Here is a 26340-nt window from a genome sequence, read left to right as displayed (position 1 = left end):
CGCGCAGACCTCTCCTGCCATGTCCGCTGCTCCCCTCAGCACTGTACTTCAGTCCTTCTGCCTGCTCTGCTCCCCGCTCTGGCTCTGGTGAATTCTCTCACCCTCCTGCGCTTCTGACTATACCCAGTGCTTGTATAAACAAAACAAACAAACAAACAAATAAATAAATAAAACATGCCTCTATATAAAAAAAAAAAAAGATCCACCATAGTTAAGAGGAAGTATTACTTCCTCTTAACATTATATCTGCAATGACCCTATTTCCAAATAAGGTCAAATTCTGAGGTAATGGAATTAGAACTTCAACCTGTATTTGAGGGGAAGGGGCACTATTCAACATACAAGCGAGCAGAAAACAGAGGCGAACATTTTACAACTCATTTTAAGGACAGCATTACTGAAACCAGAGAGTTCAATCTTCTGGAACTTTGTATCTTTTTCATTAATAGTGGCCATTAGGGTAGAGCAATGCTCACTCTTAAGATCTGAGCTTTGGCAACAAAAAAGATAAACACATGCAGTTTGCAGCAACATGGATGGCGCTGGAAGGGATCATACTCAGCGAAATAAGCCAGAAAGAAAAAGAAAAATACCGGATGGTCTCACTCATAGCAGGAATCTAGAAAACCTAAATAAGGGACCAGGAAAAAGAATAACTATAAGAAAGAAAAAAAATCAACAAACAACTATGAACCAGAGACACACACTGGGGGTGGGGGGTGGGGAAAGGAGGGTTGGGGTCAAAATAAGGGGGTTGCAATTGTATGGGGAATATAAAAATAAAATTACAAAAAAAAAAAAGATCTGAGCTTTGGGAGGAGGGGAAGAGCAGGAAAAAAAATAAATTAGATTAGATTGGATTAGATTAGATATACACAGTGTAAAATTTCCAGGGACAGAGCCCACTGAACCTTCTAGATTAAGAAAAATGTTCTATTCTGCTTAAAAATGGAAAAATGATATCAAATTAATAAGTCAAATTTTTTATCTTACCTCCAACTTAAAATCTATTTCTATTTGAACTTAATAGTGACAGTCATTAGTAAATGTAATGCTTTATTTTTAAAATAGTGCCCAACTTCTAAAGGGAAGGTAGTTTAGTTCACTCATAGAAGGAACAGAGCCCAAGAGGGGAAATGTGTTGGTAGGGTTTCACAGTCCTTCTTCACCATATGACCCAGCTAGGTCTGCTACAATTCAATGGTTGTGGCAACAGTTGTGGAGAAGGAACAATCAACCCAAACTTGATTTTGGAAGAAGAAACAAAGGGAATTGGCAACAGGAGGATCTACATTCTAACAACTGACTATAAAACTTTCAGAGAAATATTGGTGGTATCTGAGACCAGCAGTATCATCAGATACCATAACAACTACATGTATAAACAGACTTGAATTACTTATTTCACATCATTTGTCTATATTATTGCTTAAGCATTTAAGATTCTCATATTACATGTTATAACACTAATAGACATCAAAAAAGGTCAAAGGGTCCACTATAGCTTCATTTCCTTCAAAGTCAACAAAAGTGATTAATTACACATTAGCTTACCCACATTAAAAAAAAAATGCAAGACCAAATAACACCAGGATGATTTATGGAAAATTTGCTCTCTAAAGTTTTCTGATAACTGAACCATGTAAAATAGACTGACTTATTCTATAATTACCTTTTGTTTGACATCTTTGGAAAGGGGGCAATGAAAAGGTCAAGGTTTTTTCCCCAGTTTCATGAAAGGTTGCTGCTAAGTTCAATTAAAGAACCTTTACAGAATAATGATGTTCTTCTATTCATCTTATTCTCCGTCTCCCAACTCATGTTACTGAGTTGTCAGAAAAGTCATATGCATTTTTGCAAAGAAAGCATGAAAAAAAGGTCATGACTTTTCTGACAGTCCAATATTTTATAGCATCTTAATATAAAGGATATAAAACACTTTTTTTTCACTAACAACACACAGTGATGTGACTTGTCAAAAAAGTATATATATATTTTTACTTTTTAGTGTAATAATAACTAATGGTGGGTCAATTAAGGTTATTTCCACTGTTAATTCAGGAATTTATACTGCAATGTTGAGCATAGTATAATGTATGTTGATGATTAAAGAACTGTGTCCATTCAAAATGATCTCACTGGACCACAGTAAAAGCACAATCAGGTGTTCTATGGCTAGACGTTTCTGTTTGTACTAGAAATCTACCGTTTGCCAAAGCTGTTTTTGCCATTCTGTAGGTCCTTTGTATTTCCATGTGAGTTTTAGAGGCAATCTGTTTCTACCAAAAAAAAAAAAAAAAAAAAAAAAAAATCAAAAGCCTACAAAGATTTTCATTAAAACTATGCTGAATCTATGTATTAACTTGGAAAAGAACATCTTAATATGAGTATTCTGAACAAGGTATACCTCTGCATTTGTACAGGTCTTTAATTTCTCTCAAGAATGTTCTATAGGGACCTCCCTGCTGGTGCAAGGGGTTAAGCACCACACTATAAAGCAGTCCGCAGCCTCTGCAGCATGAGTTCAATCCCCGGCATGCCAGGAAGCAACCCACATGGCAAGGCAGACCTCTTCTATCTCACCTGCTGCTCCCCTCAGCAGTGTATTTCAGTCAGTCTGCCTGTTCTGTTCCCCACTCTGTCTCTGGTGAATCCTCTCACCCCCAGCATCTCTGGCCTGTACCCCAGCTCTTGTATGCATAAATAAAGAAATCTTTAAAAAAAATGTTCTATAGTTTTCATTGTATAGGTCTTCTACATTTTGTCAGATTTATGCCAAATAATTTCATGTCTTCTGATTTTTTAAAATGTAATTTCTAATTTTTTATTATTAGTGTTTTACATTGATCTGGTGTCTTCTTTCTAAATTCATGGGTTAGTTCCACTAGCTACTCTGTGTATCACACTGGCTTTTCTTCACAGGTGGTCATGTCATAACAGTAAAATTTTATTTTTATTTATTATATTTTTTCTTGCAATTTCCTTTTCTTGGCTTAGTGCATTGGCTAGAACCTCAAATACAGCACTGATGAGAAGAAATGGATGGGTTCCCTAGTCTTGTTCCTGTTATTAGAAAAGTTCAGTCTTTCAGCATTAAATGTGTTATCTATAGGTGGTTGTTTTTGTTTTTTTTTTTAAGATGTCCTTTACAGATTGGGGAAGTTCTTTTCTATTCCTAGACTGCTAAGAATTTTTGTTAGGAGGAATCTGGATTTTTTCCTAATAATTTTTCTGCATCTCTTTAGATGATCATATATTTTTTCTTTATTAGTATGTTAATACAGTAAATGTCACTTTTGATTTTCAAATAGCAAAACAAGCTTGGTCTAAAAACCAAACCAAACAAATAAAATAAAGCAAAAATAAAAATATAATAAAATAGAGACTCTCGATCTTGCTATTCCATCAGGCTATGATCATTCCATTCCTCCTCATAGCTAAATTTCTTCAAAGTGTAATCTATTTATTGCCCGCATTTTCTCACCTACTACAGAGTCCTTGACAGTCACATCTCACTTTAATGATTTTTTTGCTTATTCAAAGTTCTCAATGATTTCCTGATCCTTTCTGACCACCACAGATATAGACTACAACCTCTTTAAATTATTTCTTTTCTTGGCTTCTAAGACAGAATTCTCTGGATTTTCTTCTTACCTTTCTGTTTTATTCCTTTGTTCATCTTTCTTTTCTCACTAAAAATAAACATCCCCTGTATTCATCCTTTGACTTTCTTTTCTCTACATATTCACTACTTCTGGGATCAAACACTCTGTTTATTCAATCAACACTTTTAAGGAGTTGATGTCCAATTTCTAATATTATGCTTCCACACATCTCACCCATTAGTATATGCACTCAACATGCTTCTTATAAACTCAATAATGTTTTCCCCCAAAACCAGATATTCTATCTGCTGTCCTCAATTGTACTGCATATTCACTTAACATTTATTTTGCACAGTAGAACTGAAAAAAGTATGGAATGAAGACTACACTGAAGTTTTCAGAAACACAGGCCCTGGACAGAAAAGCAGTAGACAATTACACATTATATTTAACAGTTAAGAGAGGCCTCAGACCACAAAGGTTAATTAATGAGTCATTTATTCATAATTATAACAACTGTCGTCACAAGAACAGATGGGATCTCTGAAATGAAGTCTGTGGGAGTGAGACTAGAAGAAGTGCGAGGATTCAGCATGGAAATAGAAGAGAACAGTTTGAGGCTATTCAGGATTCTTTTATAGTCAAGTACACAGCTCTCCAAGGATAACATTAACACTGCTGGCTAAGAATGTTCTTAAAATAAATGACCCAAAATGTATGTATATGTACATCAACATCAATCCAGTAACTATGAAATACCTGCTAAGAAAAAGGCAGAGTTTCCATCACCCATTCTGTGAAAAATGAATTACGCATAAAAATATAAGGCATATAGATATAATTATCTGGAGATAAAAAGATCATCAAAAATTATGAAAGGACCTAGAATGTGTGGACGTAATTGGAATTTCAGATTGACAGTAATGAATATAAGCAAGCATACAGTAGAAAATATGAAGTTGAAAAGGAAAGGTAAAGTGATGAACAGAAGTTCTGAAGTCTAGGGGAAGGAGTCTGGATTTCTCTTTATCAACTTCATTTAAGAGTTCACTCTTAAGATCAAAATATTGTAAAGGGATATTCCTGGCTATATAAGCTTGAGTTTATTCAATTTTCTAGCAATAACCAGTTTTCATAAGTTTTCTTGTGAAGCTAACACTATACCATGTACAAGGTACAGGCTTTATTAGTAGATACCCCTTCTTAAATATCCAATTCTTAAAATGTTTATTATTCTATGAATTTTAACTTTTCAGATACGTATTTTCTAGGCCCTTTTAATAACTACGACTGAAATATACATCTATAGGATTATGTTACTTTTGTAAGGCCTTACAACTTAAATATTAAGAGCCAATTAATAAAATTATACAAGTGGCCTTTAAAGGGTCCCTTTAATAATTTCCTAGTCAATGTTAACTATTACCTAAAAATCTTAATTCTCCTCCAGATTTATCACTGTGGTAAGTATTCTAATTCCAGCTGAGCAGATGTACTGAGATATACGATGACTATATATAAAATGCGCTGATTACATGAGGTATCAAATTTAAATTTAGTCTGTATTGCTAACTCAAACTTCAAAAATCAGCAATCTTTGGGCACAGAGTGTCAGACATGGCTGAAAAAAAGATCACTTCTACTGTGAATCTGTCCTAGAATCTGTAATTAATTAAGAGGGAAGACTCAATATCAGATGCCCACTAGGCCATCATAAGTACCTACTATTTATAGCACTTTCCTTCACTGTACCAGCTGCTTAGACATTACTCCATCAGTTATGATGGAGTTTTCTGATAGAAATGTTAAACAGGATAAGGATATGACTAGGAAGGAAAGGAAAAAGATGGCCGCAGGTCTTTTGAGGAAAATATCCATTCTGAGGGAAAGCCAAATACAGAACATACATTAAAGTTAACAACTTGATCAGAAGACAGCAAGTGGTCACTTCTGAAAATAAATTAACTGTTCCCAAAGTAAACCCATTTTTCCTCATTCCGAGGAACTATTGAGACTATTCAACTTTAAATCTTCATTTCCTAAACTAATGTATAAGTGGATCCTTTCACCTCTCTAGCTTTTTCTTAATGTCTTTATATCAATTTCTCTGAATGTAAATTTAGGTAAGTGATGACTGTTAATTTATAAAATCTGTGACCCTAATAGAAAAAAAATTGTGAATTCTAAAGTTATGAAGGATTTAATAAAAAAAGTTTCTGTACTTTTTTAAAAAGTTATTTATTTATGCATAGAAGAGCTGGGGTACAGGCCAGAGATGCAGGGGCTGAGAGGATCCACCAGAGACAGAGCGGGGAACAGAACAGGCAGATGTACTGAAATACACTGCTGAGTGGAGCAACAAGAGAGACAGGAGAGGTCTGCCTCACCGTGTGGGTTTCTCCCTGGCTGGCTGGGGATCAAACTCGTGCTGCAGAGGCTGTGGATTGCTTCATAGTGCGGTGCTTAACCCCTTGCTCCACCAAGGAGGAGCACCAAGGAAAGTACTTTATTTTTTTTAAAGATTTATTTATTTATGCATACAAGACCTGGGTTATAGGCCAGAGGTGTGGGGAGTGAGAGGATTCACCAGAGACAGAGTGGGGAACAGAGCAGGCAGACTGACCGAAGTAGCTTGCTGAGGGGAGCAGAGGACGAGTCCGGAGAGGTCTGCTGCACCATGTGAGCAGCTCCCTGGCTGGCCGGGATCAAACTCGCGCTGCAGAGGCTGTGGACAGCCTCATAGGTTGCATCCCAACCCCCTGCGCCACCAGGGAGGCCCAAAAAAAAATTTTCTGTACTTTTGAAAAAATAAACATTTCCTGATTAACTATAACTTTCTTTTTGATACAAGGTAGTTCAGCAGACCACTCTTTAAGGACATATTATGAATCTAAGTTTTTCCTGGTCACATCTACTCAGGTCATAGCAATGGCTTTCCATTGCAGTGGATAAACAGGGGTAATAAGAACTACTCATATAGTGTATCTAGTCTTCCTAATACGAGGGAGTTACCCTCTCCTCATCTTGTGATTACCTTTCCTCTGTCCTAAAGCCCCAGGCCACTCATTTCTTAGTTTAAGACAATACTGTTATTTTGCCTCAATGATGTTAGAATTTATAGCCATGCAGATTCCCCATACATATGTAAGTATTTTTTTTTTCTCTTTCTAAAAACAAAACAAAATAAACAAACAACACAAAAACAAAAAACACCCACTGCTGCACAGGTAATACCTGGATAACTTCACAGATTTCCCTCCTTTTTTGAAGTAATCTTTAATGTTCATAAAGTAGTATAAAAGCGCAAGAAACAAATTTTAATTGCTCTGCACCTTAAAAACTATTCAAATACCTTAAAGGATCTCTTCAGAGCCATAAACTACACTGATAAGATTAGCTTGGCAATTATTTCCTTGACTTGTTTTTCCCAAGAAAATGCTTTCTTAAACACAATGTAAAGAAAATCATTAAGAATGAAACTTTCAACTGTGTATTCCTGATTGCATTTAGTCTTTCAGAAAGTAGTTTCTTAACAGCAGCATTATGTTAGCTGTTATAATTAACTACATAAATCAAAGATACATATCAAGATAACTAAAGGAAAACAAAGTCACACAAAAAAATCTGTGGTAGTATCTACATCTGATGAAAACAGGATAAAAACAATATCCAGAAAATCCTAAGAATGCCTATGATGATGTCATATCTTATAATAATACTAGAGATTTATGACTAGTCAGATCTGGTTGTGCATATTTCCTATGTTCAACAGTTAAAAACTGATCTAAACATCTTAAGACTCCTGACATACTGAAATAGTAACTCCTTCCACTAAAAATTGTGAAAAATTCACCCAGGGATTGCAATATAAATATATATATATATATATATATATTTTTTTTTTTTTAAAAACACTAATGTATTTCCAAACAAAGCATATAAAACCCCCTTTTTTTTTTTTTTTGGTGGGACCCTCACCAGCGGCCGGGGAACGAACCGGCGCTACAGAGGCTGCGGGCAGCCTCGCAGCCCAGCGCTCAACCGCTGCGCCACCAGGGGAGGCCCAAGCACATAAAACTCTTATCTGAAAGGAAATACAGAAACGTTAAGGGTTTTGTTTAAAGGACAAAGAGCATTTCCCCTCATGGCAGTAGTAACAGTTGTTAGGTGCTACATTTATATATAAAATGTACATTTTACATATGTAGAGACTATTGGGAATAGGGTATATTTGCTTCATTTCTTTGATTCTGCATAAATTTTATCAACACCAAGTAGAAAAAAATGTAGCTTTTAAAACCCCCAATTCCATCCATACAGGAAAAATGGGAACAAAAATTAATAATTATGGATACACATTTTTTAATACAAATGTTAAAAGCAATCTTTAATATTTGTGCTTTAATATAAGAATTCAAAAAAGATTCAGTCCCCAAAAGCTGAAAGGCAGAACTTTTACACTAATAGCCACATCACAGTCATACATAAGGGTGTTCTTCCTATTCCTTTAATCTCAATTTTCCAAGGCAAAAGATGTTTAGGGAATAAAAATACATATTTGAAGGAAGTGAACTAATAAGAATATAAAAAAGAAAAACCTGAACATTTCAGGAGTTAACGAACCATGCTAAATGTAAATCAATGGGTATTCCCACCATCTCATTCTAAAGTAAGTTTATTTTAAGTAAGTTTATGCCAAAACAGACTAAAAGTGATTATTATTTTTAGTTTTCCTGTTAAGTTGCTCAACAGTAAGTTCATGGTGATTTTTTAAAGATTTGAGAAAAATAAAAAACATAAAAAAGCACCCCTCTTCCCCCAAACGAGCCCAAATTGTTTTTACAGAACTGTTAAAACATTAATACATTGCTTGGAGTATTTGCATTGCTTGATTTATAATTTTCACTTTCAGACATTAATGTTAGAGAGAATTTTATAATATTGTCAAAGTTCAAAAAAACCAGATTTGACCTATTTCCTGTGGCTATATAAGCTGATTCCACAGGATTTGTTATCTAAGAATCTGGATACATTTCTCATACCGAACCTATCCACTACCCAATGCCTCTGGTTGGAAAAGGCTGTGGCAATATAAAGCAAGTTTCTGCCTACTGTTATCTGTACCCGCTCCTTGGAGCTGATATAACATCCCTCTCATCATCGTTCACATTTATTCTGCTCATCTATACCAAGTGTCAGGTAAGTCTTTTTTCAGAGTAATTAATTTTAAAGTATTTTGAAGAGATGCACAATTAAAGATCTTAATTCCCAGGGAAAAAGTCAAAACAATCATGTAAGTAAATTGTTTATTAACAACAAGCAAGCACATTTTATCAAGACACTTGGTATGTAAAAAGAATAACATATCAGGTAGCTAATTAGCTTCTGAAAAAAGAAAAAAATCAATTAGTAGATTACATTATAATCATTATCAAATCATTCTCACCCAAGTTTGAATTTCAGTTTTTCAGTAAGGAAATCTTAGACAATTCCAGTTACTGAGTATAGTGAGTATAGTATGTCCGCATTCTAGTCTCTAAAACCTGTAAATATGACTTTATATAGCAAATGTGATTAAATTGAGGACTGAAAGAGCAGGAGTTTATCCTGGATAATGGAGGTGTGCTCTAAATATGATCATAGGAATCCTTAAGGATTTTTGAGAGACAGACACTTTCAGGGGAAGTGATGTGAACATGGAGTAGAGATGCAGCTACAAGCTAAGGAATGCCAACAGTCATCAGAAGCTGGAAGGGCCAAGAAAGATTTCCTTCTCAAAGCCTCTAAAGGAAGCATGATTCTGTCTACACCTTGATTCCAAACATTTAGTCTCCAGACTTGAACTGTGAGTGAATAAATCTCTGTTGTTTTAAGTCACCAAGGTTATAGTAATTTGTTACAGCAGTCACAGGACACAACTATATTGAGGAAAACAGTGTATTAAAAAGAGTAATCCATAAAAGAGTAAATCTGTAATCTGTAAACTTAGAAGTAAAAAAGTAACCACAAATTATAAATAAAATACAAGATAAAGATATAGTAAGCCTGATTCTTAGTGTTGAAACCCTGATGTAAATTATTCTAGAAGAACTTACACAAACACTAAAAGGTATCACTGAATGATCATAAAGGGGGGCATTTTAAGTAGAAGTATTACCTAGTCTCTAAATATCAGCTACAATAATAAAGTGCAACAGGCAAAAGACAGGAAAATAAATTAACCTTTAAAATCAGATTAAGGGTCTCCCTGGTAGCAAAAGGGGTTAAGACGCAACCTATGAAGCTCACCTAACTGCAGCCACTGCAGCACGAGTTCGATCCCCAGCCAGGGAGCAACCCACATGGTGCAGCAGACCTCTCCTGACTCGCCTGCAGCTCCTCTCAGCAGTGTATTTCAGTCAGTCTGCCTGTTCTGTTCCCCACTCTGTCTCTGGTGAATCCTCTCACCCCTCACACCTCTGGCCTATACCCCAGTTTTGTATGCATAAAAATAAAATAAATCTTAATAAATAAATAAAATCAGATAAAAAATAACAGAAATTAAAAACAAATAAAAATGCTTGAAAAATACCCACAAGTAGATGTGACTTCTGAAAGTACATATCTCTCAGTATAAAAGATCCAACTGTATGATCTACTTGAGTGGGAAGAACCACCAAGGAATTGATTAAAGGGAAGAGAGTGACATCTGGAGAATTATAAATTACACAGGTCACAATACTTGGAAGAGGACATTAGAAAAAATAAAACAATAGGCCTTTATGATCGGGTCATTCTGAGACTTAAGAAAAGAGAGATAATCAAACACCATAACCTAAGGCTCAGTATCTTCACCTTTAAAATTGGGACAATAGTCTTTACCTATCATAGTATAAACAGTGCTTTCTTCATCAGGCTAATGTGAGGATCAGAGGAGAGAGCACATAGTGCTGGCCTGTGGTTCGGGTCCCCGCTTCTCTCCATAAACTGGCTGAGTAGAAACTAACTGCACTAATTTGTCAATAAAAAAATTCCATGTAACAGTTACTAGATTTAAAAACAAAGCAAGGGGACTCCCTGGTGGTGCAAGGAGTTAAGCACAGCACTGTGAAGCTATCTGCAGCCTCTGCAGCACAAGTTCAATTCCTGGCCGGCCAGGGAGCTAACCCACATGGCACAGCAGACCTCTCCTGTCTCACCCGCTGCTCCCCTCAACAGTGTATGTAGTTCATTACATCTGCCTGTTCTGTTCCCCACTCTGTCTCTGGTGAATCCTCTCACGCCCCACCCCTGCCACACCTCTGGCCTGTACACCAGTTCTTGTATGCATAAATAAATAAATCTTTAAAAATAAATAAATAAAAACTAAGCAAAACATAAAAGTAGAAAAACACTTTAAAACAGATAGCCTTTTCTCCCTTCTGATGACATCTGGGGGGTCACAGCACTTACCACATCACTAGCACTGGAGAACTCATTATTAACCAGACTTTCAAGAGCCATCCACCGAACGGGCCTGTTTTCATTATCCCCTAGACAGTGATAGTCCATGGGGAACAAGTCTCTGGAGAGGGCATTGTCTGTGATCTTAACTTGAAGTGTGTCATCAATGCTGAAAAGTAAGATATGAACATCAAATGCAATCAGAGTATTAAGAAATATGGATCATGATAACTCTTAAATAGAAAACAATTCACTCCATGATTCTGGAGAGAACATCAAATCCAGGGACCCCAAAACATCAAAAGACAGTGACAAGCTCATGGCACCTACACACAGTTCCTAGCAGCCAGGTCTTTATGGATGACTTCCCTTCTGGCCAGATAGCTCATTCCACAGGCAATCTGGATAGCCATGTGTACCAGGTCTTGTTGAGAAATTGCCTGTGGTAACAGAAAACAACAATATTTGCAGTTAGCACAAAAATTATGACGGCAACTGCATATTTTATTCTACAATCCTACTCCATCCCAAAATACTTCTTTACATTTATACTTTAAACTTCCTAAAGGCTACTTCTTAACCAAGAATATACTCCCACAGCTTCCTGACTTATATCTGCTGCAGTCCTTATCATTCCATAATGCATTTTACCAATTATCTCACTGTGTCCTCTTACCCATTAGATATACCTACCCAACACATAGCACATAAAATAAGTAGTTGCTTAATAAATATCTGTTCAATGTATGCTGAATTCTCAAGTTAATATTTCAAATACTTATCACCCAACAACTCATTCTTTTATAAAAATAGCAGTTTTAATTATCTCAAGGACCATTTTCAAACTAATACAAGTCTACAGCTCTCTTTCCTGATATGCTCCTCTAATGTATGCCAGTATCATGGGCTGAGGGATGAAATTTTTCCCTAGGTGACGCTGATGTGTCACAGCCTCTAACCACTTCTTTATTAACCTGTTGATTGACCAAGCATGCCACACATATTAGGTCATATACAATGCAGTCTTTGAATCCATTTTCTCCTGCCAACTGTATAAGTACATTACTATGAATCCTAAACCAACTTAATGGGCTACAAACTACAGGAGGGAGCAAAGCAACCATTAGGCTTTACTACCACTACCATCATAAGATGGAGCTCACCAAATACTTCCTAACTTTGTGCAAAAGGGCAAGAAATTCTGAGATGGCTGACTCTTACAGTCAAGCATATTAAAAATATAACCAAGTAATCCCTGCTGCTTAGATCTCCAGTTACTACCAGTTCTTGATACAATGTTGACCAAATGAAAAGTCTGTAAAGTCTGTTTCCATTGCTTGTAGAGAGATTTTGTATAACTGCCTTCAAAGAGTTAACAGGTAAATGACTTAGATGGTGTTAAAGAGTTTGGGTGATCCTGAATAAGTACACAATGGATATACAAAGAAAAACTTTAGCATCAGCAATGAGTAAGTCTCAAGATGGAATCAGACACCAGCTCCTTTATCTCATCTTCTCTATAGACAGATTATAAATAACTTTTTAGTTTCTCAATCTTTAAACAGTTTGAATATAAGAATGTTAATACCTACTTTCAAAAAGATCAGAAGCTAAGGGCAAATAACTGTTTGGGCAAATTCTTCTCACCTGAGGATTATTGGCCTCTACTAATTTGCACTGCCGTAAAAACAACTTAAGGTTCCCCCAATTCATGTAAGGCAGTATCACCATGGGCTTTTCTCCTTCTTCTATACAGACGTGAGTAATAGGAAGAAGATTTCTATAAAATGTAAGAAATCAGAAGAAAGACAAGTGAAATTTGGAGCCTCAGGGGCTTATTTTTAAAAAGTAGTAAGAATAACCTAAAACAAAAGAAAATACAAAACATACTTAAAAACACGACAATGATTAATAATGTAAAATTACAAATGCTCTTTCAAACCAGACTTTAACACTTCCCAAATATGTAGTATCTTGGTAGGAAAAAGTCATAAACTCAAAGTTGTTTCCTGTGGACTGGTTTCCTGAAGATAAACTAGAGCCACACTAAATATTTACTGTAAAGGGTAATCTGAGACACCTAAGGAATGACTTTACCATGAGTGTATTCTGGTAATATCCCATTTAGTCCATTTATCACTCTTAAAAAAGATAAGGCTCCAATGCAGAATGTGGACAAGAATATGATCAAAAGGCCTCGAAGAAGCTGATACTGCCAAAAAAAGTCAAGAAGTCCTTAGCTGGCACATGGGATTAGTTGTGATTTCTAATTCCTAAATTTCCATTTACTGTCTGTGTGAGCATCTCTTTTGCTGTTAGTTTCCAAATCTCTAACATGGGATCCTACCAAGCATAAAAGGCTAGCTATGATGTACATAATAAAGGCAAGCCTGTAGTAAGCAATCTTGTTCTTTTTTAATTTCTATAGCATGCATGTATACATTTCACTCGGTTACATAATACTTCTCCATTGGCTTCCACAAATAATTTTCCCTATGTTATCTTACTTTTTATATAATTACATCATCTTGCCCACTAAACTGAAAATTCCTAGAAGGGAAACATTACTGTGGACTCTTATTTTACATCCAATGCTTTGTTTCCTATGTCACAAAGAATAAGCTTTTAATAAATACTTGACAAACATACAAATAATGTTCCCACTATCTAGCACATCTGCTTCAAAGAATGTTTAATAAAATAATATCAAACATAACAAAGCTATATGAACAGGATAGTTAATGCAATATTAACAGCAAAAAGTTACAAACAACTTGAATGTCCAAAGGAAAGCAAAGACTACACCCAAATAATAGAGTATGTAACAATTAAGTAATTACAAAGAGATATTAAGAAATACGAGTAAAAGCTTATTTTACATGAAAGCAAGATATAAAATTTATATATGTTTACAGGATAATCACAAATGTGGAGGAGAAAAAAATACTACACAGAAATACATCAAGAGTTAGAGTTGTTGTCTTTGAGCAATGGGACTTCAGATCATTTCTACTTACTGTATTTCCTAAATTTTCTCATGAGTATGTATTTCTTTTAAAGCCACAGTAACACAATTCTGGTCTGAGTAACCCTGCATAAGTGAAAGCTGTGGATGCCCCTATACTTGGAGTTCCTACGAGGGAAAGCACTGACCCTCGGAACTAAGAAATTGAGGGCTCAGAGATCACTAAGCCTACACAACATAACCTCTCATGAGGCTTCTGTTTGCATTACAACCTGAGTGGCAGTGATGATTAGTCCTACTTTATAGGTAAGAAAACCCATGCAGAAAGAAAGGGCTAGTAAATGACAAGAAGTATGGTAATTTGTCAAAGACAACAGCAAGAACATGGAGAAAAAATATCAACTCTTCATCTAAACCCTAGTGTTCTCCCCCTGATCACAAGATGTTCCCTGCCAAGGAGCAGGAGGAAGTTTGGGGAGAGGACAGCACCTTCTACTAACAAGTCCCATACACACTAAAATTATTGCAACGGGTTTGCACTCAGGATTAACTGAGCATACCATGGCTTAAGGGGTAATGGGAGAGTTGCCCAACCCCTTTAGCTTTCCCTCCAACTCCTCAATTACTTCTCTATTCTTTTTCCCATGGCTGGATTCACTGAGAAGGGTTAGAAGCATTTCGTACAGGAACATTGTGTGAGGTCAAATCTTTTATTCTATCATCAAAGGACTAAAAGTGCTCTGCAAGAGGTAACAAACTGCATGATAGTATTTCATACTACAAATGGATGTTCTTCTTTCTGTTCATTTTATAAAGGAAAGAATAAGAAGGTAGGTCTGTATTCTTTAAAGATTGAACCAGAGCAGAGACGGAATCAACACGGCGGCAGGGAAACGCTGCGAGTAAGACCTCCCATAAAAAAAAAGTGAATAGGGAGGAAAAGCGGCAGGTCTCTGCGAGAACTGGGACATGGGAGATAAACAGGTGACTCTGGCAAACTGTCTGAAGAAGAAAGTTGCCATAAAAGAGGACTAGAAGGGAGGAAAGCCAAGAACCCTGCTACCCCCCCCCCCACAAAGCCGGCACTCTCCGACCAACAGAAAGGAGGAAAACAACAACAACAACAGCAAAAAGAAAAACTAAAACAACCAGCAAGAACAAACCGCATCAAGCAGGACCGCGAGTGGAAAGGAACCATTTCAGGCACTGCACCCTGTGAACTAGAACTGTGAAGAACCATGCAGGAATCACTGCGGAGGTGAGAGAACTGGCTCCATTAGAGGAGAACAAAGACTCCCAGAGACCTACAAATAGCCCAAGGCCAGCAGGTAAGCTTGTGCAGAAAAGTTGCATGCTCGAAAATCATACGCAGCTCGCAGCTCAAGGCTGCCCAAATCCCCGTGCCTGCGACCTAGGCTTGTGGGGAGAAGTGCGGGAGCTCTCATTGAGGTGAAGGTCCCTCACTGAGTAATCAGAAACCAGGCACCCGGACTGCGAAGCGGGGTGCAAAAGGCGCCATTTCTGCGGACACTGAACTGGGCTACAGCCCACATCCTGGATCTGAGGGCTTTGAAACTGAGACCCAGGTCATGAAATTCAGGGCATGGGATCCCCATGATGGTAGGGCACAGGGCAGACACAGCACCCCCACGCCGTTGAGGCACTCCATGCCACTCACTCCCACTCTTCCCGCCCCCCCCCACGGGGGAGGGGTGGCATGGGGGGCGGGAAAACAGTTCTGGAAGGACACTAATAAAGATCTCTGGCTCCACCCAGCGATCAGGAAAAAAATTCACCAAGTCCTGATAGTTGGAAACCAGGGATCCCAAAAACACCCTCAGGCTCTGAGAGAGAGTTGGCCACGCAAACAGGGGTAAGGAGGTAAATAAGGTGTGGAGCAAGACCCCATCCTGGAACTGAGAGCCAGGCGCAGGATCCTCAGTGTGGGACGCGCCATAGCAGCGGGCACTGCACAGGGTGACAGCCAGCATTTTGGATCTGATAGTCCTGGAACTGAAACCTAGAGCGCAGAATTCAGGGCATGGAATCCATACAGGTGCGGGCACAGCACTCAGTGAACACGGGACAGACACAGCACCCAGCATGAATAAGAGCCCCTATGTTGAGGAACTCCCCTCCACACCCCCTCCATTACTCAGAGAACCACTGGGAAAAAGCACAGATCAGCAAGTACGGGTCTCTGGCACCATCTCGTGACCAGAACAAAATCACCAACTAGCTGATTCCCTCTTGGAACTGAGTAAATACAGAGGGAGGGAACTGTAAGGGACAGTGCCCAGCAACACAGCATCAACATCCTGGTGTTTTGGCCTACCAGTGCTGGTCTCAGTCTGGTAAAAGTTTCCGACACCCCTAAAGCAGCACTCCAAAGAGATGCCCACCAACACCAGTGGCACAACGTCCCAACGCATAGAACTAATTAGAAAGCAAACAACAGGGAGAAGAAAAAATATAAATAACCAAGCAAGCCCACAGGAGGACACACCACAAAAACAAATACAATCACCAGAGCTCAACAATGACATGGAAGAACTTCTCGGCCTATCAGATAGAGAACTGATAATCATCATGATTAAAAAGAAGAAGAAAACGAAAAGGAAAAAAATGATTTGAGACAAATAATCACTGAACTGAAGAATGAAATTGAGACCTTAAGAAATGAAAGAAAAGAAATGCAGGAGATTAAAAGATTACTAGAGGAGATAAAGAACTCTGGGAAAAGCAATGAAAACAGAATCAATGAAATGGAAGAACGGATCAGTACTATTGAAGATACAGAAATAAAAAGAGCCAAAAGAGAAAAGGAGAGAGAAGTGCAAATGAAGCAGTAGGAGAATACTCTTAGACAATTATCAGACTCCATGAAGAGAGGAAATATAAGAGTTATAGGCATTCAGAAGGTGAGGAGAGAGACAAAGGAACTGAGAAATTATTTAAAGAGATAATTGAAGAAAACTTCCCAAGTATGAAAAAGGAGAGGAATATAGATATACAAGAAGCGAGAAGAACTCCCAATTACCACATTGAAAAGAAAACTACAGCAAGACACCTAATAGTAAAGCTTGCAAGAGTCCAAGACAAGGAAAAAATAATGAAACTGGCAAGGGGGAAGAAACAGATAACTTATAAGGGAAAACCAATCAGATTCACTTTAGACTTCTCCGAAGAAACATTACGGGCAAGAAGAGACTGGAGTAACATATTCAGCAAACTTTAAGACGGCAAATGCCAACCAAGATTACTTTACCCTGCAAAACTCTCCTTCCTCTACGAAGAAAAAATATGGACCTTCTCAGACAAACAGAAACTCCAGAAATTCATTACAATTAAACCCCCACTCCAAAAAATTCTGTAAGAAGCCCTAAAGCCAAAACCAACAGAGGAATGAACAAGAACAGAATAAAGCAAGGAATAAAATCACAAAAAAAGACAAACAAAATGGCAAACACAGATGCCAATATATCAATATTAACTCTAAATGTAAATGGATTAAACTCATCAATGAAAACACAGAGTAGCAGGCTGGATTAAAAAACAAAATCCAATCTTCTGCTGTCTCCAGGAAACACATTTAACCACAAAAGATAAACATAGACTGAAAGTAAAAGGTTGGAAAACAATCCTACAAGCAAATGGACCAAAAAAGAAAGCAGGAACAGCCATACTTATATCAGATGAAATAGACTTGAAATTAAAAAAGGTAAAAAGAGACATAAATGGACAATACATTATGATCAAGGAGACAATACATCAGGAAGATATAACACTCATTAACATATACTCACCAAATGAAGGGGCACCAAAATATATTAAGACAATTATTATCAGCTCTGAAAACAGACATTAAAGAAAATATGTATATAGTGGGAGACTTCAACACCCCACTCTCACCAATGGACAGATCAACAAGACAAAAAATAAACAAAGACACTAGAGCCCTAAATAAAGACATAGAACTCATGGAGTTAACAGACATTTATAGGACACTGCACCCAAAAAAATTCGAGTATACATTTTTCTCAGTGTGCATGGATCATTCTCCAGAATTGATCACATACTGGGCCACAAGACAAACATTAACAGATACATGAAGATCAAAATCATTCCAACTATCTTCTCCAATCATAAAGGCGTCAAGCTAGAAATAAATCATGAAAAGAAAACAAGGAACCCTCCCACTTCATGGAGATTGAAATTCACACTACTGGAAGACCACTGGACTATGAGGGGATCAAAGAAGAAATTAAAAAATACTTTGAGTTCAATGACAAAGAAGACACAACTTTCCAGAATGTATGGGATGCAGCAAAAGCAGTAATAAGGGCCTCCCGGTGGCACAGCGGTTGAGCGCTGGGTTGCGAAGCTGCCCGCGGCCTCTGCAGCACCGGTTCAATGCCCGGCTGCTCCCTGGCCACCAGAGGAGGGTCCCACATGGCGTGCAGACCTCTCCTGCCGCCTGCTGCTCCCCTCAGCAGTGTACTTCGGTCCTTCTGCCTGCTCTGCTCCCCGCTCTGGCTCTGGTGAATTCTCTCACCCTCCCGCGCTTCTGACTGTACCCAGTGCATGTATAAACAAAACAAACAAACAAACAAATAAATAAATAAAAACATGCCTCTATTTAAAAAAAAAAAAAAAAAAAGCAGTAATAAGAGGAAAATATATAACAATACAGGCTCACATCAACAAACAAGTAAGAACTCAAAGAAACAACCTAATCTCACATCTCAAAGAGTTAGAAAAAGAACAACAAAAAAACCTAAAGCCAGTAGAAGAAAGGAAATAATAAAATCAAAGCAGAAATTAATGAATTAGAAATTAGAAAAAAAATCCAAAAGATCAATGAAACCAAAAGCTGGTTCTTTGAAAAAATAAACAAAATAGACAAACCTCTAGCCAGGCTCACAATGACAAAACAGGAGAAAACACATATAAACAGGATTATAAATGAAAGAGGAGAAATCACAACAGACTCAGCAGAAATCAAAAGAATAATCAGAGATTACTATGAACACTTATATGGAAACAAATTTAACAACCTAGAAGAGATGGACAAATTCCTAGAACGATATAATCATCCAAAGCTGGTCAAAGAAGAAAGAGAACAACTAAACAGACCAATTACAAGCAGCGAAATTGAGGCAATAATCAAGCACTCCCCAAAAACTAAAGCCCAGGCCCAGACGGTTCACAAATGAATTCTACCAAACGTTCAGCAGTGAATTAGTGCCTATCCTACAGAAACTCTTTCAAAAAATTGAGAAAGAAGGAATACTACCAAATACGTTCTACAAAGCCAACATTATACTAATACCAAAACCAAAGAAAGACAGCACAAAAAAAGAAAATTACAGGCCAATCTCCCTGATGAACACTGATGCAAAAATCCTCAACAAAATCCTTGCCAACAGAATCCAACAATGCATCAAAGGCATAGTACACCACAATCAAGTGGGATTCATCCCAGGGGCACAAAGATGGTTCAACATACGAAAATCAAGAAGTGTAATCCAACACATCAACAAAAGGAAAAACAAAAACCATATGATCATATCAACAGATGCTGAGAAAGCATTCGACAAAGTCCAACATCCATTTATGATGAAGGCCCTTGAAATTCTCGGGACATAAGGAACATACCTCAACATCATAAAGGCCACATATGACAAACCCACTGCCAACATTATTCTCAATGATGAAAAGCTGAAGGCCTTTCCTTTAAGATCAGGAACAAGACAAGGATGTCCTTTCTCACCACTGCTCTTACTGCGCTAGCCAGGGCAATAAGACATGAGAAAGACATACAAGGAATCCAGATAGGGAAAGAAAAAGTAAAACTATCACTATTTGCAGATGATATGATAATATACATAGAGAACCCTAAAAACTCCACACAAAAACTACTCAAAATAATCAATCAGTTCAGTAAAGTAGCAGGATACAAAATCAACACGCAAAAATCAGTAGCCTTCCTATATACAGTCAGTTGGAAGAAGAAGAAATCAAAAAAACCATCCATTTTATAATTGAAAGCAAAAAAATCAAATACTTGGGAAGAAACCAAACAAAAGAGGTGAAAGATCTATACAAAGAAAATTATAAAACACTGTTAAAAGAAATTGAAGACACAAAGAAATGGAAAGACATCCCCTGCTCATGGATTGGAAGAATCAACATTATTAAAATGGCCATCCTCCCAAAAGCAATATTCAGATTCAATGCTATTCCAATAAAAATCCCAATGACATTCTTCAAAGAAATAAAACAAATACTGATAAAATTCATATGGAACCACAAATAGCTAAAGCCCTACTGATGAAAACAAAGGAGAAAGGAGGTATCACACTTCCAAACTTCAAGCTATACTACAAAGCCATAATAATTAAAACAGTTTGGTATTGGAACAAAAACAGACACACAGACCAATGGAACCAAACAGAGAGCCCAGAAATAAAGTCGCACTTATATGAACAATTAATCTTGACAAAGGAGCAAAGAACATGCAATGGAACACGGACAGTTTGTTCAATAAATGTATTGGGAAAACTGGACCTCCACATGCAAAAAAATGAAACTAGACCACTACCTCTCACTGTGCACAAAAATCAACTCAAAATGGATAAAAGAACTGGACATAAGACCTGAAACCATAAAATATATAGGAGAAAATATAGGCAAAACACTACAAGACATACATCTCAAAAACATCTATAGAGACTCATCACCCAAAGCAGTGGTAATGAAGGCAAAGATAAACACCTGGGATTACATCGAACTGAAAAGCTTCTGCACAGCAAAAGAGACATTAACCAAAACAGAGAGACACCCCACTGATTGGGGAAAAATCTTTGCACTACATCCAACTGATAAGGGACTGATCACAAAGATATACAAAGAACTCACACGGCTCAACACAAACAAAATACACAATCCAGTCAAGAAATGGGCAGAAGAACTCAAAAGACATTTCTCCAAAGAGGAAATGCAAATGGCCAACAGGCATATGAAAAAATGTTCAACATCCTTTATAATCAGGGAAATGCAAATCAAAACCACACTGAGATACCTTACACCAGTAAGAACGGCACATATCAAAAAAAACAAGCAACAACAAATGTTGGTGAGAATGCGGTGAAAAAGAACTCTCCTACATTGCTGCTGGGAGTGCAAACTGGTCCAATCATTGTGGAAAGCTGTCTGGAGGCTCCTCAGTCTACTAACAATGGAGCTACCATACGATCCGGCAATTCCACTCCTAGGGATCTATCCAAAGGACACAAAAACAGTGATTCAAAAGAGCACCTCTACACCTATGTTTACTGCAGCACTATTTACAATAGGTAAAACCTGGAAACAACCCAAATGCCCAAAAATAGATGACTGGATCAAGATGTGGTATATATACACAGTGGAATATTATTCAGCAATCAAAAAAGATAAACTCATGTCATTCGCAGCAACAGGGATGGAGCTAGAAGAAATTATGCTCAGTGAAATAAGCCAGAAGGAAAAAGAAAAATATCAGATGGTTTCACTTATAACAGGAATATAGGGGAACCAAATAAGACATCGGTGTAAAAAAAGTAGTAACAACAGTACAAAACACAACAAAGCAAAAACAGACAATTATAAAACAGAGAAATATTGTAGGGGAGGAGGAGGGAGAGGGGTGAGAGGGATGGAAGGAGGAGCACAGGGGACTGTGGTGATGGTGCATGGGTGCCTTGGGGAAGGAGATTCTATGGGGACTCAATCTGAGGGGGTGGGGGGAAGCAAATATTGTCTAAAAAAATGTAAAAAATGATAAATGTTATAATAAAAAAGATGAAAAAAAATTGAACCAGAGCAAAGCAAGTGCTATAGAGAACACGGTAGAGGAAGACGGTTCTGGGAGGACCTGACTGAAGACCTGCATCCAGTACTCTGTCTCACCCAGTGACTGGCAGAATGAGGGCTGTGAGGCATTCAGCCTAACAAGTGCCCCTTGGGCCAATGGAGAGTCACACTACAAGCAGAAATAGCTCAAGAGTACTTGTGTATGAAGCACTTCTAAAATTAAGAGGTTGATAGCTGTCTTTTATTTATGCAGTTATTTTAATTGATAGTAAAAATTATTCTCACAAATTGCAGTGAAAAAATGAATGAAAAGAAAGGATTTCAAAATGGTTTAAAATATTTCAACACTTCTACAACTTCAATGATGGAAAATTAAATATGAAGTAAACATACTCAATTACATACCACAAGCAGTTAAGAAAAATAAAATCTGAAACCAATTACCATTTATTTCTGAGTATATTTAGTTTGCTTGATAAATTCTGTGATTCCTGAAGATCATTATTTTATTTTTATCCCTCATGCCTAGCAAATTCAAGTGCAAAGTAGGTATTTAATGAATTACAATGAATAAGCAAATGCATACACACAGCTATGAGTAGTCTAGAAAACAGGAGTCAAGAAATAGTATGTGGTAGGCCTTAGTGCCCTTAAGAATGAAATAAGTGCTACAAAGAATGGAAAGAACTATATACTTTTTACATACTGACAATGTGTTTTGCTCATTATAAACCAGGAGTCTTACTATCAATTTATAGGCAGGAAGAACAATTAATCGTAACGAAACTGTAACTACCTTTTGTAAGATTTTCTGATGGGTATCAACCTCAAATCAGTATGTTATCCCATGTCATCACTTCAGGGTACCCTGGGGCATCTAATTCATACTGGTAGGATGTTAAAAAACCCTACAGTTTAAAGCTACATGAGGAAATACTGCAAATGCTTTGACCATTTTCAGCCAGAATACCTTTGGCCTAAGTGTTTCTAAAACTGCTCTATAGGAAAATCTTGGCTTTGTCTACATTTATCCCTGTAATGCATTTCTATGCTTTAGAGGTGCAGACTTTTCACTGGACTTAGAATACCTAGGTGCTGTAAGATCAGTCTCCCAGAAATTGTTCAGATAGGCTTTTTCCAAGATGCCCAGTGTAAGCTTTTTCCAACATGCTGTCTTGGTCTATGGCAACTAAGGCTGATTGAGGTCCTGCAGGTCTCCAGTGAAACTGTGATCATTACCTTAAAGAATGAAGATAACGCAGATTTAGGGTCATCTCCATAATTTTTTTTATTGGAGAAACCCATCTTAAGGCAGGGCAAACATGCAGAGGCAAGATTCTGTCACATTAGGTCATCCCTTCCTTGTCATGTGAGCTCCCCCCATCTCCTCTCTCCTCAACACCCCAAGGTCCTGATCTCATTCTTCAGGGTTTAGGATATAAACCCTCAGTTTGTGCAATTCACTACAGAATTTACAACCATGTAAGTTCTCCAGAGATATGAAATTAAATTTGGCCTTTCTCTCCTCCTTATCTAATATTAGTTTGTTTGGGGCCTCCCCTGGTGGCGCAGTGGTTGAGCGCTGGGCTGCGGAGCTGCCCACAGCCTCTGCAGCGCTGGTTCGATCCCCGGCCACCGGCAAGGGTCCCACATGGTGCGCAGACCTCTCCTGCCATGTGCTGCTCCCCTCAGCAGTGTATTTCGTCACTCTGCCTGCTCTGCTCCCTGCTCTGGCTCTGGTGAATTCTCTCACTCTCCCGTGCTTCTGACTGTACCCAGTGCTTGTATGAATAAATAAATAAATAAATCTTAAAAAAAAAAAATATTTGTTTGCTTGACCAGCCAGAAAAGAACCCAGAAGGGTGTAGGAATTTTCCCCTGCATCCCTAAAGTACCTCAGTTCTATAATGGAGTAACATTACATTACAGTATTAAATTCTTCTGACATTTCCCCCAACAAAAAGGACATTGCCGATGGATCATTACCTGAATCTTGTTTTGTTACCCAGAGAAGACAAAATGTTTGTTTTTCTTTAGAAAATATGGTCCAAAGGATAAGTTTTTCATCTATTCCTTTGCAAATGAGTTCTATTCTTGGACTGAATTAGGCCAATGGAAGTTAACTTCCTTAAGCCATAAAACTAACTATGTAAGACCTCTCTGGTGGCGCAGGAGGCTGAGCTTCACACTGTGAAGCTGTCCACAGCATCTGCAGCGCTGGTTTGATCCCAGCTGGCTGGGCAGAAACCTACTTGGTGCAGCAGACCTCTCCTGTCTCGCCCACTGCTCCCCTCAGCAGTGTATTCTGTCAGTCTGCCTGTTCTGTTTCCTGCTCTGTCTGGTGAATCCTCTCACCCGCCACCTGCCCTGTGTCCCCTCTCCCCCGCACATCTGGCCTGTACCCTGGTTCTTGTATAAATAAATCTTTAAAAAAAACAACAACAACAAAAAATTAACTCTTCAAAGGGACATCCTCAGTGTCTCAATATTGTTGTGTTAATTTTTTCAAAGGTCTCTGGTATTTTGTTTTTCAATGAAAAAAAAGAAAAATTATCACTGTTCATTATATTGATCAATTTCCCAAGTATAAAATTAATCTAATGAGGGCCTCCCCAGTGGTGCAGTGGGTTGAGTGTAGTACTGTGAAGCTGTCCACGGAATGCAGCACGGGTTCGATTCCTGGCTGACCAGGGAGACACCCACAAGGTGCAGCAGACCTCTCCTGTCTCACCTGCTGCTCTCCTCAGCAGCGCTTTCGGTTGTCTGCCTGTTCTGCTCTCCCCTCTGTCTCTGGTGAATTCTTTCACCCTCTGTGCCTCTGGGCCTATACCCCAATTCTTGTATAAATAAAATAAAAAATAAATCTTTTTTTTTTTTTTAAATTAATCTACTGAGACATCTGCTTTGGAATTTGAAATTAGAAAAATTTTCCTGTCCCCAAGGAACATCTTTGTATCTTTTCTTTCCTTTTTTTTTTTGACTCAGAAACCCTATTTCTTTTCTTCTCTTTCTAATGAGATTTATCAGCTTTTGGCTTTAGCCTTGGCTGTCCAGAAGCTAAGAGTTGTTTTAATGTCTAATCACAGCAAAAATAGTAGTCTCCTTATTGTTGGCTTTTTTTGTTTTCTCTTTTACAATCATGTCAAAAACCTCAGTTTCATTTACCATTTTACTTATCTTCTTATACTCTGCCTTCTTTCTGGGTTCTCAAATTCTTTTGAATATGCATCGGAGTATAAGCAACACTCAAAAATAAAGATCTACATAGTCATCTTATTTTTAGCAGAACTAGAGAAACTGCTCAAAGTTCATAGAAATTAAATGCATGATGCCTTCTGTATGCATTACTTCCTTTATCCCCCAGAAATGCATAAATACTTTTCAAAGGAATGGTTACTATTTTTTTTTTAAACAAATTTCAGTAGGCATATAAACTAGCTCATTCTACATAGTGCTTTAAAAAGAAACCATCCCCCAGTATTGATATTGCTGCACACTGTGATACTATATTTAAGCCCATTTTGGCTGGGAAGGTATGTTTTTGTTTGAGTTCTGTGAACAGGACCAACAGCAAGTTTTTTTTTTAAATCTCTTCAAATAGAACTTTAAGTATTTTTTTTAAATCATACAATGATCTAATGGTGACACAAATTAAATAAAGGGTGGTGCATCCACTCAATGATTATTATGTAGCCTTTTAATATGCAGACATGAACTCGTGGTTAGTGACATGAAAAACTGGATATATTGTTTTATCAAGAAGTGTGTTCACCTTATTAAAGATACTGATTTTGTGATTATATAGAAAAATAACCTCATTTTTTAAAAAAACACAAGTTGGAATTACATTAAAAGTGTTAAGATGTCCAATTTACTTTTAAAAGCTTCCACACATACTAATACATAGATTATGGATATACATATACACACACACAAAGCAAAATATCACCTACTTTAGAAGTCTATTGATGTTTACTATTGTTGTATTTGGTATTTTATATGTTCAAAATTTTCATAACAAATATTTTGTATCATTATCCTATTTTTTAAGGGAAATATGCACAAAAATATTCATAAACTCCTCTGGAAAGCTAAGCTACAATTATCCAGATATGGGCTTACATAGTTTGTTTCATACTTTACTCTGTTTTTGAATTTTGTGCAATCAGCATGCTTGTCACTTTTATATTCAGAAAAAAGCTATCCCAAAAATCTTTCAATTTAGAACACATCACAATATTCTTAAAATAAATAGCATACAATGTTACCAGGCTTATCACCTAGAGCCAGATGTTTTCTTCTCTCACCTGTGATGAAGACCTCGGAGCTTACAACTTTCAGTGAGCATCATTGTCACCTGAATTTCAGAAGCTTGGTCTATATATATATTAAAAAAAAAAAAAGTATTTTGAATGGTAGTACTATAGGTAATATTTTCTGCTATTAGTAAATAATTATTTCAGACTATAATGTAAATTTTTATTGAAAGTTACA

At 37.3% G+C, this 26340-nt stretch overlaps 1 protein-coding gene across 2 annotated transcripts in view; it reads right to left on the bottom strand.

Moving 5' to 3' along the window:
- Positions 1–26340, bottom strand: part of RYK (receptor like tyrosine kinase) — a 99102-nt gene that overhangs the window by 17103 nt on the left and 55659 nt on the right. For both annotated transcript variants that reach the window (XM_037525965.2, XM_037525966.2), the window contains exons 10-13: positions 26154–26223; positions 12675–12807; positions 11358–11467; positions 11037–11196 (exon numbers count right to left, since the gene is read on the bottom strand). In XM_037525965.2, coding sequence (XP_037381862.1) covers positions 11037–11196; positions 11358–11467; positions 12675–12807; positions 26154–26223 — 473 coding nt within the window. The remainder of the gene's footprint in view (positions 1–11036; positions 11197–11357; positions 11468–12674; positions 12808–26153; positions 26224–26340) is intronic.

Source organism: Talpa occidentalis, unplaced genomic scaffold (genome assembly GCF_014898055.3).
Source record: "Talpa occidentalis isolate TD23 unplaced genomic scaffold, MPIMG_talOcc4v2.1 talOcc4.4, whole genome shotgun sequence".
NCBI lineage: Eukaryota > Metazoa > Chordata > Mammalia > Eulipotyphla > Talpidae > Talpa > Talpa occidentalis.
This window is presented reverse-complemented; position numbering and strand designations above follow the sequence as displayed.